Here is a 12,139-nt window from a genome sequence, read left to right on the forward strand (position 1 = left end):
GCGGGGCACGCTGGAGTTGACGGCCGCTTTGTTTGGTTCTGTCTCTCTTCCAGTCAGAGAGCAGATTTGGTCTTCAAAACAGTTTTTCCCCATTGAGCACCTTAAGCTTCATTGACAGCGTGTCCCTTATGATGAACTGTCCCGTCACGCTTCTAGGAACGTGAGGGAAGGTGAAAGCACAGGAGTAGTATTTCTAACGTGACCAGATGCCTGCAATCTGTAGACTTAGTCCCAGTACTGAGAAACTCCACAGTGTGCTGTGCTCTGAATGGCAGCCGTTGAGAACCTTTGGCAGAGAGACCCCGGCCTGCATCTGCAGCGGAGCATCGCCGTGAGCGGTGCCACCGGGAGAAGGAATGCTCAGAGGAGCTCTCCAGTGGGTACAACGAGCAAAACTTCTAAGGACCCTTAGACAGAAGTAAGGAATAGCACGTTGAGGACCAGGGTTAAGTGTTCCCTGATACTGTCCATCCTAGAAAATGAAGGTTACCCACCAGGGTTACGGGGTGCTGGGGTATCAAAGTATGGCAGGCAAATCTGAGTGATCGGTTTTAGAGCTGAACTCAGGGCTGGGTTATGAGAACTGTCAGTGGTGCAATTCTTACAGCAATGGATGCGTCTTAACCTTTAGGAACTGATTCACCAGAAATCAGGTTCCTGATACAATTCAGTGTAAGCACAGACATAATAAATGGTGTGTGAGCGACCTCCATCTTCAGGAAGCAGCTGCATAGGGCCCTCAGTCGCAAAGCACGGCAGCGGTTATTTTGTGTATGGGCAAAGATGAAGCACTGGGTGCTCTGAACGTTTAGCTCTTCTCTGGATGGAAATCTGCGTCAAGATTATCACAGGTATTTCGCTGGTCGTCACAGTGCTGGTAGGAACGTTACTGCCATAAATCTGATTTACGGGCAGCTGCATTTGACTGTTTCCAGGAGGGACTCCCAGTTGTTGAGAAAAAGATGACTGGACGCTGCTGAGTGAGCAGGGGCTAAGTTCTATTATGTTTAAAGATAACAGCTATTTGCTGCTGGACTTCTAGATTAAAGATACTAACAGAGTAATGGCTGTGGGGGAAGACTTCAGAAGTTATTTCCTGGCTTTTCACAGCTTAAGGACAGCTACAGCTGTCTCAGGTTGTGCCAGGGCAGGTTTGGGTTGGGTATTGGGAAAAACTTCTTCCCCCAAAGGGCTGTCAGGCCCTGGCCCAGGCTGCCCAGGGCAGGGGCTGAGTCCCCACCCCTGGGGGGATTTAAAAGCCGGGAGATGTGGTGCTGAGGGACGTGGTTTAGTGGTGGGCTTGGCAGCGCTGGGTTAACGGCGGGACCCCATGATCTTAAGCGTCTTTCCCAACCTCTATGACTCTAGAGAGCGTGGCGTGGGTGCCGTTTGCTTGGTGAGGTGGGGAGCCGACATAAATAGTACAGTGCAGACTTCCAGCAGATTTTAAAGCAGCCGTGGGAAGGAGGTAGCAGCTCTGCTATTTTATGTAAATAGCCCGCGAGCTCTACTCTCCTTTTACCCCCAGTCCCTCACTCCAGGAAGGATAGCAGCCGTGACTATCGCGACAGCGCCGCTCCTCGGCGGAGTAGGGCTTGGCGACAGGGCCGGGAGCTCCTGCCCCGCGCACCTGCAGCCGCGCCCGGGCAGCGCGGCTCCTTTAAGGGCGGGCGAGCGTCGGGGCGGCGCGGCTCCTTTAAGGGCGCCCGGGCGAGCGTCGGGGCGGCGCGGCTCCTTTACGGGCGGGCGAGCGTCGGGGCGGCGCGGCTCCTTTAAGGGAGCCCGGCCGGGCGGCGCGGCTCCTTTAAGGGCGGGCGGGCGTCGGGGCGGCGCGGCTCCTTTAAGGGAGCCCGGCCGGGCGGCGCGGCTCCTTTAAGGGCGGGCGGGCGTCGGGGCGGCGCGGCTGGCGCCGGAGCCGGAAACGTCGGCGGAGGCGGCCAGGCCCCGCGAGCCGGAGCGCTGCGGCCCCGCCATGAGCCGGCCGCCGGCCCTGCAGGCGCAGACCTGCGGCCCCTGGGAGATGAAGGAGCGCCTCGGCACCGGCGGCTTCGGCAACGTCATCCGCTGGCACAACAAGGTAGGCGGCGGCCGGAGCCCCCGCCCCGGCCCCGGCCCCGGCCCCGGCCCCGCGCTGAGCCGCGCCCGTGCTGTGTCCGCAGGAGACCGGCGAGCAGGTGGCCATCAAGCAGTGCCGGCAGGAGCTGAGCCCGCGCAACCGCGACCGCTGGGCGCTGGAGATCCAGATCATGAAGAGGTGAGGCGGGCCGGGCCGGGCCGGGCCGGGCCGGGCGGAGCCCGGTGCCCGCTCGCCGGCGGGGCGGGGCGGAGGGGCCGCAGGCGGGGTTGCGGGGGCGGCCTTCGAGCGCGGCTCTGACGGCGGCGCTGAGGCGAGCGGTGGGAGAGGCTGCGGGCCGCCTCTGCCGGGAGGGTGCCGGCCCGCACGGGCGGGTTAAACCCGGTCGCGAGTGGCGTTCCCCGGGGCCGGTCCTGCGCCCTGTCTTTATTCGCGATCTGGGCGCGGGGATCGAGCGCGCCCCCAGTCCGTTCGCAGACGACACCAAGCCGGGGGGAGCGTTGGTCTGCTGGAGGGCAGGGGGGCTCTGCAGGGGGACCTGGCCGGGCTGGGCCGATGGGCCCAGGCCACGGGGTGAGGAGCGGCTGGGGGGGCTCAGCCTGGAGAAGAGGAGGCTGAGGGGAGCCCTCATCGCTCTCTGCAACGGCCTGAAAGGAGGCTGGAGCCAGGGGGGGTCGGTCTCTTCTCCCCAGGAACAAGCGATGGGACGAGAGGGAACGGCCTCAAGCTGCGCCAGGGCAGGTTTGGGTTGGGTATTGGGAAAAACTTCTTCCCCCAAAGGGCTGTCAGGCCCTGGCCCAGGCTGCCCAGGGCAGGGGCTGAGTCCCCACCCCTGGGGGGATTTAAAAGCCAGGGAGATGTGGTGCTGGGGGACGTGGTTTAGCGGTGGGGTTGGCAGTGCTGGGTTAACGGTTGGACTCGATGACCCTGAAGGTCTTTTCCAACCTGAATGATTCTATGATTCTAAGTGCGTAGAAGCACACGCTAAAGAAAACCTCACATCGTGTTTCATCAGAGTCTTGGGTCTTGGACTTCCTTCTTCAGCGCTTCTGCCACTGCCTTCAGCGTTACAGCAGTTCTGCTACGTAGCTGCTCTTTTGCCTAGCTTACTGGCTGTGCTGGGTTGTGCTTCAGGGCGTTGGATTGATTTCGTAGGATGCGATGGTCTGATCGCCATTTGGGTCTTTTCTGGAGGGTGGCAACAGACTGCGTCACACTCCTTCGCAGGGCACCTTCCTGTGGCTCCTAGGCAGGTCTGGTGTGCGTGCACGTTGAAGGGACGCGCTGACTGCACGTGAAGCGCAAGGAGTCGGGACGAGTCTAGGTCTGTGAGAGATGGATGAATTGCAGACCTTTAGAATTCACTACTTCAGTTTCTAAAAGGATTAATGTCCTTGTAGGACGTCGCGTGATGACCGTGAGCACGTGACGCTGCATAGCTGTTGCAGAACAATTGTCTTTCAGGTGTTACCCTGGTTCCGCTCACCATGCGTACTTGCCTCATTTCCACTCCTCAGGCTGAACCATCCCAACGTAGTGGCTGCCCGTGATGTCCCCGAAGGGATGCAGAAGCTTGCACCTAATGACTTGCCGTTGCTGGCCATGGAGTACTGCCAAGGTGGAGACCTCCGCAAGGTGAGGTCCCTGGGGTGGGGAGCGAGGGCTGAGAAGCTGATCCTAGGGTTTCTATCGAAGTTTCCCTGTAAAACCTCTGTTTTCACATCCTTATGCTCCCTGATTCTGGTCATGGCACCAGCAGGTTTTGGTGGGTTGGTCCTCGATACTACGTTCAGCTTTTGAAGACTTAAGTGCTTTCTGAAACTTTTTGTGTGTGTTTGGCTGCAAGTGACGCTGTGGGGAGTTTGCCCGTAGAGGACGAGGGTGTGCGTGAGGGGTGTGCAACAGGATGTGAGTATGGCCGAGACCATCGTAGGGCTGGGTGCATCTGTGGGCTGTACCCTTCCTGAAAGTGATTAACTCCTATCTGTCATAGGAAAAAATAACACGTTAATTCTAATCTTACTGTTTTTCTAACCTTTGCTATAATCTGCCCATAGATAAACCCCAGAGCTTAACGCTGAGATTTGAGCTGATAGTGCCAGGCGCAGGGGAAACGGCTATGAGGGATGGAGCAAGTAGAAGGAGGAGAATGGGGATGACACTGACGTCTTTCACCCACTCTTCTCCTCCCATCCGGTTAGATCAAGGCCTGAAGCTGTAATTGCTGCTACCGGAGGTCACAAGCCCGTAGCCCGTAGCCCGTAGCATTTTGTGCCTCTAGAGAATTTCAGTGCTGTTACTGGAACTTCTTGCATTCGTGGGAGTTTGTTAGGACTATGAGCCTCGCTCAGGATACGTGAGGGAAAGACTATATTCTGTGTTGTTTTCTTGCAGTACCTGAATCAGCTGGAGAATTGCTGTGGCTTGCGGGAAGAAGCTATTCTCATCTTGTTATCTGATATTGGTAAGCGGCAGTCGTACCTTCGGCTCTCTGAGTTATGGAAGCCCTTTCAGTGCCAAATCCACTCTAAGGATGCGCAGCAGTGACCTGAATGACTCCAACTTAGACTGACCTTTGAAGAGCGTACTTGTTTCCTCTCTTGCTTTGCCAGCCCTCCCTGTGGGAGAGCCAACCTTTGATTTTTGTTCTTGAAAATGTCGAGACGGGTTTTCTTGCCTGGCAAAAAGGCCACTTGGGATTTCCTGGAAGGTTCTCGGTAGCTGAACACTTGCCCAGTGACTCTGGTTTGTGTTGCATATCAGTCTCCACCCTCAGCTTAACAGCTGATCATCAGGGCTTCAGAGTGTGTGCGATCCGTGGGTTTCCCTTAGCATTTGGGCAACCACTATGTGGAATTTTAGACAGTTCTGGTGCAAAGATTGCCAAGTGCTTTTGGGAGACTTTTGGGGGGGAGTTTTTTGGTCAACCTACGTTGTGATCTTACTGAGTTGCAGCTGAGGCAAAACTGGACAGGCGCTAAGGCTTTAGAGAGAAGATATGCAAGAAGTGCGTTTGAGGCAGATGTAGGCTTGGAAAGTGAGCTTGTGACGAGAGAATAAACATGCATTTGTCATTGCTTTTACTGCAGGTGTGGCTGTTAGGCATTATCTCCCATCCTTTGTGTTCCCAGAGCGTTTGCATTCTGCTGCCTCATCCTTGGGCGCTGTAGTGACCAGGAGATGATGCCGAGTGCTGACCAGAGACAAAGGCAGATCATCTTTAGAGTGAAGCTTGTGTTCACGTGCTTGTGTGTGTATGGGAAGAGGGACAGACCCAAATTTTCAATTGTATGTTCTGAACTGTGGCTGATAAGAAATATTTTTGACTATTGAGGTACCTTGTTCTCCTGATCGCTTACAGTGTATGCCTAGTTGGTCTTTCTAGGGTTACTGTCCTTCAGGAGAAGGACAGTTATGTTGTTGGTAACTCCTGAAAGTCCAGCGGGATCATTTTGCACTGAACAAGAGAGCTCTGTCTGGGAATGCAATGCTGTCAGAGAGCAGAAAAGTGAGTCCCTTTGGCTCAGGCCTGAGTCATGGCTGAAAAGCACAAACTGGAAATGCTGCCAAGTTTTGTGTTTCCTAGCACCATGATTTTTCTTTTTATCTGCAGGAGAAGAGATAAATTAAGGTATTACCTTGAGCAAGTGTGAGAAAATAGAGGGCATTTATTCTGCCTTTGTGTATTCTTAAGATGAGATTTTTGTCTTTCTAATCTAGATGGAATTCATCAGTCTGCCAGTTGTGGGGTCTCAGTGGTTCTGAACAGAAAAAGTGTGTTGCACAGAAATTCACTGTGAAGAATTTTGCCGGTGAAATGGGGAGAAGCACACCTTGTGGACAGGACAGAACAAAGCGTTTGGTAGAGCAGCTTTTGGATTCTAGGTTAAGACTGTTGAAGAAGCAGGTAAAGGAAGGCTGAGTATAGCCACTCGATCGCCTAGCCAGGATGTTAGCACCGATGAGTTATTCTGTAGGCGATTAGGAGAAATTTCTGGATTGGTAGCCCTTGTCCTTATGGGAGATTTCAACTTCCCAGACATCAACTGGGAATATCATACTGCTGTGATGAGCAGGTCTTGGAAATTCTCGAGGTTTGTGGGAGAGAACTTCTTGTCACACGTACTCAGCCAACTAGGAAAGATGCCCTCCTAGACTTGTTATTTGTGGACAGAGAAGAACTTGTGGGAGATGTGATGGTAGGTGGCTGTCTTGGCCCCAGTGATGATGCAATGGTTGAGTTTAAAATTTGCGGTGTAATGAGAAAAAAGGACAGCAGAGTTGCTACCCTGGACTTCAAGAGAGCAAAATTCAAGCTATTCAGGGAGGTATTTAGCAGAGTACCCTGGGAATCTGTTTTTGAGAGCTTAGGAGTCCATGAGTGTGGGTCAGTTTTTAAGAACCACCTTTTAGAAGCACAGGAGCAGGCGATTGCAGTGTGTCGTAAGTCAAGCAAGCGGGGCAGAAGACCAGCTTGGCTGAAGAGGGAGCTCCTCGTGCAGCTCAAGAGGAAAAAGAAATTGTATGATCTCTGGAAGCGAGGTCAGGCTTCACAGGAAGATTGCAGAGCTGTGGTTCATACACGCAGGGAGACGTGACAAGCCAAAGCTCAATTAGAGTTGAAACTGGCCAGTGTTGTGTCAGACAGCAAGAAAGGCTTTTTAAAGTCTGTTAATAGCAAGCAGAGGTCTAAAGAAAACATTGGACCATGTTGAAGATGGTCACCTGACTAACAGGGATGAAGAAAAAGCGGAGGCATTCAGTGCTGTTTTTTGCCTCAGTCTTTAATAATACTGATAGCCCTCGGGCTGCCCGGTTGCCTGAGTCAGAGGGCCACCAGTGTGGGAACAGTGACTTCCCATTTGTGGACGCTGAAATTGTCAGGGACCAGCTGTATCAGCTGAATGTTCAGAAGTCCGTGGGGCCTGAAGGGATTCATCCCAGGGTTCTGAAGGAGCTGGCAGATGTTATGGCAGGACCCCTCTCGATCGTCTACCAAAGGCCTTGGGAGCCTGGGGAGGTCCCTGCCGACTGGAAGCTAGCCAGCGTTATTCCAATTTACAAGAAGGGCGTGAGGGAAGACCCAGAGAGCAAACTCTGTGTCCAGAAGTGTTTGACGCCGACTTTTCCTCTTGCACTTGGCGTTTCATTGTATGTTTGATTGCACAAGATTTGACCCAAAAGCTGTGCTTACGCTAGGTAGAAATGAACCCTTACTGAGCTCGTGCTAGGTACTGTTAGTTACGCTCTTACAAGTGGTTTTTTTGTGTCTCAGCTTCTGCTCTCAGGTACCTTCATGAGAACAGGATCATCCACAGAGACTTGAAGCCAGAGAACATTGTGCTGCAGCAAGGAGAGCAAAGGGTAAGCAGGAACCAGGTGTCTCTGCCTGCCCAGACAAGTAAGCGTTAGAGGAACGTGCGTGTGCTGAATGCGGTCACAGCGGTCCTCCTGCAAGAGCACTCAGCCCGGGATAACAGCTAGCTCAGATCTGTGTGTCGGACGGACACTAGTCTGCGTGCAGCTGAGATGAAAGGTTGTATTGGACTTCTGGTAACAGCTGACAGTTTGACTTTCAACTATTAAGGAAAGAACCAGACTGTACTGATTGACCAAAGATCTGAGTTAGCAGTAATGTCTCCAGCTCTGTGTGTATCAAGCCAATGACAACTTTAGATACTTTGTGGTTTTAGGAATTTCAGGAGTTTCCCATTTCCACTTCCACCTCTTTGTTGGCACCTTTCCTGCATACCTGTGAAGAGCTGAACCTTTTCTTTCTCTGCTGTATGGTGTGCTTTTAACAGGACTTTTCTCTAGTGTTTTTATTCTCTGTTGTGTGTTTCAGTTAATACACAAAATCATTGACCTCGGTTATGCGAAGGAGCTGGATCAGGGCAGCCTATGCACATCCTTTGTTGGGACTCTGCAGTACTTGGTAAGGAAGGCATTTGGCCAGGAGAGCGGCTCCCACTTTGCAGTGGGATAGAGGTAACTGTTAGCAGGCCTTGGGCTGGGACGAAGTACTTGTCCTGGTGTGGGGTGCGTTTGGGCTGCTGCAGCTAGCAAAGGTGGCTGGTTTTTTGCTGACACTGGATTTTCACAGTGTCTGCTAGCTATGTCTGTTATAAACAAGGAGTGCCAATAACCTCTGCTGTCCACTCTGAGAGGGTCTCAAAGCTTGTGAGAGGCAGAGCGTTCAGCACCCTCTTTAATCTGTTGTACAAACATTAACGAGCTCCTAAGGGACAGAGCGAGCTAGGAGATGGGTGGCTTTGTCTCATGTGTGTGTAAACTGTCGCAGGCGCCAGAGCTGCTGGAACAGCAGAAGTATACGGTGACGGTGGATTACTGGAGCTTTGGCACACTGGCCTTTGAGTGCATCACAGGCTTCCGACCATTCCTACCCAACTGGCAGCCAGTGCAATGGTGAGTGAGCTGGGGCCAGGGGATAAGAGGAGTGCGCACAATGCGACTGTCCTGTTTACAGGACGTAGAAGTGTGGTCCCTTGAGTCTTCGGGTAATATCCCTACGTTCCTTGCCCTTATGGAGACTGACTCCCTTCACAGGAGTTTGACCTACCTGAGCCAGTTCAGCATTCCTGATACTTGCTCTTTGGGATCAGGACTGGCTCCTGCAGGGCAGGTAGCAGAAATCAAAGCGGCATCTGTATTGCAGCCGTCAAGAGTAGCTTCAACATGCGGGCTGGGGAAGGCAGGTGATTATTTCACCATTGTACTTGCTTGAATTCATTAGGCATACAAAAGTGCGACAGAAGAGCGAGCTGGATATTGTCGTTTCAGAAGACTTATCTGGAGAAGTCAAATTTTCTAGCAGTTTACCCTGCCCGAACAATCTAAACAGGTGAGGACTAGAAATCTCTTATGCCATGCTGGGATAAACTGTTTCTTCTGCAAAAGCACCAGGTTTATATTATATACCTTACTATGTTAATCTGTGAGTAAATTGAGTGCGTGACACAAACAATGCTTGTGTCCCTTGTCAGACTTGTGCAGTTGTGAGTCTCTGCCTTCTAACCACTGCATTTGTGATCGGGGTGGGGAAGCTGTTTGTCAGTCCTCCTGCAGCGACCAGGCCATGTGGTGACTGCAAACGCGCTTCTACCTCTTCCGATCCCCCTCTTGTTTTGCTCCTTCAGTGTTTTGGCTGCGAGGCTGGAGAAATGGCTGCAACTCATGTTAATGTGGCACCCACGTCAGAGAGGTACAGATCCTACCTATGGACCCAATGGGTGTTTCAAAGCTTTGGATGACATTTTGAACTTGAAGGTGAGCAATGGATCTGTATTACCCTGAAAAGTTTTCTAGAGAGCAGTTGCCCATAGCCCATGAGAGAAGAGGCTTGAGTCATCGACCTAGGAGGAGCAGCAGCGCAGAATCTCAATTAGCTGTCTCCTGGCAGGGAGTGGCAGGTGCTTTCCTCTTGCTTATCTGAGGACAAATACTCCCTGAGCTTGTCGGGAGTAGCAGATAGCTTCTGTGCGTGCTTGGTTCCATGTTCTGGTAGAGGATTCTGCGGCTGAAGCTGTTTAATTGCCACGTGGCCTCTCTTCCAGTTGATGGAGGACAAGGACTTTGGCATAATGTTATGAAGTAGCTGCGGAGTGACTTCTTGAGCCCTGCGGGTGCTTTGAACAGTTTATCGGGGGCCAGTGTCTCAGTCCTGGGATCTCTGCTCAAACATGACCAATGCGTCTTCAGCCCTTCTCATTGTCACACTACTCTTCTTGTAGTTGCTTCATGTTTTGAACATGGTCACGGGAACTGTACACACCTACGCTGTGACAGAGGAGGAGACTCTGCAGACCGTGAAGGCCAGGATCCAGTCAGATACGGGAATCCCAGAACAGGACCAGGAGCTACTGCAGGAGGCTGGACTTGAATTGTTTTCGCAGAAGCTGGCCACTAAACACATAGCTGATAGCAAGGTGCGTCTGGTTACTCCCTTCCGTGCTGTTGAGTGCATCAGCCAGCACTGCTCTCGCTTTGGGAGCACAGCACTCCCTGCTCTCCGGGCAGGCTTTTGCCACAGTAACCACACAGCCCTTGGAGGATGGGCACCCTATCGCCTTTGGCGTTCAGTCTTTGGCTGGGGAGGAACGTTCTGTTTATGGTGTTACTGTGGCTTGCTTTTTCTGAGAGAGCCTGCTTGGGTCTTTTGTCTTCTGCAGGTGAATGATACTGCAGCTGCAGACACAGACCTCCTCTTCCTCTTCGATAACCAGAAGGTTGCCTATGAGGCTCAGGTTGCCTTGCGTCCTCATCCGGAAAGCGTTGACTGCATCCGTAAGGACTTTCTCTAGCATGAATGTGGGAGGTTGTCCGCGTTGAGAGGGCTGCCTCTGTTCTGTGGTCTGCATCGTGTGCAAGGAGTAGAGAGAGCTTTTGCGTATTGGGACTGAAGAAGCGGTAAAATGGACTGGCATAGTGTTCGTTCAGTTTGTCAGAATAACTGAGGGAAAGGAAGCGTTTGATTTTTGATATAGTGGGGAAGCCGCGCAGGGGTTAGCCAGCTGTAGGCTTTGCCAGAGGTAACGTGCCCCTCAAAGGAGTGATGTTTTGGTCTGTTTTGTCACATGATATCGCTACTTCTGGGGTTCGTGCTGATACGTACATTTCCCTCCCCGCCTCCCTCCTCTGTTTCCAGTTCAGGATCCGAAGAAGAATCTCCACTTTTTCCAGTTGCGGAAAGTGTGGGGTCAGATCTGGCACACAATCCGGATGCTGAAAGAGGACTGCAACCGGCTTCAGCAGGGGCAGCGAGCAGCTATGTACGGTGGCAGTTTCTCTAGAATACTTACCTCTGCCTTTGCTCCCTGGGGACGGGGAAAGGACAGGAATTGGGACCCTGTGGGAACGGGGAAGCCCATGAGTGGAGCCGTTAACGGTTAATGAAAAGCCAAGAGTTCGTCCTCTGACACAACTGCTTTTGTGCTCGCTGCTACACTCTGAAGTCTCTACTTTTGATATAAGTGGAAGTCTGCGTTTTTAGTTTGGGAGGGTAATCGGACCTTCTTCTTGTCCCTGCAGGATGAACCTGTTGCGTTACAACAGTACCCTCTCGAAGATGAAGAATTCGATGGCCTCCCTTTCCCAGCAGCTGAAAGCGAAGCTGGACTTCTTTAAAACAAGCATCCAAATCGATCTGGAGAAGTATAAAGAGCAGATTGAATTTGGAATCAGTGAGTATAGCATCTGGCAAACAGGTCTTTTTATGCCTCTTATCCCCACAAAGCATCTGCCCTTTCCGGTATGAGCCTGAGAAAAGCAATCACTCTTCTTTCATTCCTGTAGCTTCTGAGAAGCTGCTGTTTGCCTGGAAGGAGATGGAGCAAGCTGTGGAACTTTGTGGGCGGGTATGTTCCTAAATATAGCTGCTTATCCTAAAGAAAAAGGGGCTTGGTTTTCTTTCCTTTTTTTTTCTTTTTTCTTTTTTTTTTTTTTCCATTGTCCTCCCTTAAATAGAAACTTCTTGTGTCTGGGCTGATTGCAGATGTCACATTGCCTTGGTTTGGGTGGCACCATTTCTGTCCATTGCCAGTACTTGGTGAAGCTCACTGTGTTTTGTAAGGCTTAGGGGAAAAAGGGAGATGATGGGGAAGGTGAGAGGAGATTTTGCAGTGGTTGCACTCGGATGCCCTGCTAACCCGCTCCTGGAGCCAGGACAGCTGAAAAGAGGATTTAAACTGAATGGGAAAGTGAACGATTAGATGACTGAATACAAGAATTCTATGCATCAGACTTGAATTTTGAAAAGGCAGCAGTTTCCCGTTCTTGGTGCACGTTCCGCACCCACTCCCCGTAGGGCGTTCAGCCTTTTGACGCAGGACAGCGTAACCCCGGTAAGTAGGGCCGAGGACCGTCACTCCCAGATGAGGAGTGAAAGGTGACTTGTCGATATCCTACTCTTTTCCAGCACTTGGTCCTCCTCTACTGGGAGGAAGCAGAGGCAGAATGACTCTTAACAGGCAGCAGCTTCTGCGTGTGAATGAGTTCAAGTGAAAAGCAGAATTTGGGGTGCCGGGAGTGGTTGTGTGCTGAGGGAAA

The 12,139-nt window shown here is 52.0% G+C and overlaps 1 protein-coding gene across 3 annotated transcripts in view; it reads left to right on the forward strand.

Moving 5' to 3' along the window:
• Positions 1–12,139, forward strand: part of IKBKB (inhibitor of nuclear factor kappa B kinase subunit beta) — a 30,293-nt gene that overhangs the window by 14,048 nt on the left and 4,106 nt on the right. The window contains exons 1-14 of one of the 3 annotated variants that reach the window (XM_087762922.1): positions 1,854–2,077; positions 2,160–2,254; positions 3,539–3,709; positions 4,469–4,538; positions 7,350–7,438; positions 7,920–8,009; positions 8,376–8,500; positions 8,829–8,936; positions 9,232–9,361; positions 9,826–10,020; positions 10,264–10,378; positions 10,740–10,863; positions 11,123–11,274; positions 11,387–11,448. In XM_087762922.1, the coding sequence (XP_087619048.1) occupies positions 3,638–3,709; positions 4,469–4,538; positions 7,350–7,438; positions 7,920–8,009; positions 8,376–8,500; positions 8,829–8,936; positions 9,232–9,361; positions 9,826–10,020; positions 10,264–10,378; positions 10,740–10,863; positions 11,123–11,274; positions 11,387–11,448 (1,332 nt within the window). In that variant the 5' untranslated portion in view covers positions 1,854–2,077; positions 2,160–2,254; positions 3,539–3,637. Of the gene's footprint in view, positions 1–1,853; positions 2,078–2,159; positions 2,255–3,538; positions 3,710–4,468; positions 4,539–7,349; positions 7,439–7,919; positions 8,010–8,375; positions 8,501–8,828; positions 8,937–9,231; positions 9,362–9,825; positions 10,021–10,263; positions 10,379–10,739; positions 10,864–11,122; positions 11,275–11,386; positions 11,449–12,139 lie in introns of those variants that run through there. The other 2 variants (XM_087762921.1, XM_009468847.2) reach the window with 2 other exon arrangements.

The sequence above is a fragment of the Nipponia nippon genome, unplaced genomic scaffold, assembly GCF_047370975.1.
Source record: "Nipponia nippon isolate SJK-2023a ecotype South Korea unplaced genomic scaffold, ASM4737097v1 scaffold_27, whole genome shotgun sequence".
NCBI lineage: Eukaryota > Metazoa > Chordata > Aves > Pelecaniformes > Threskiornithidae > Nipponia > Nipponia nippon.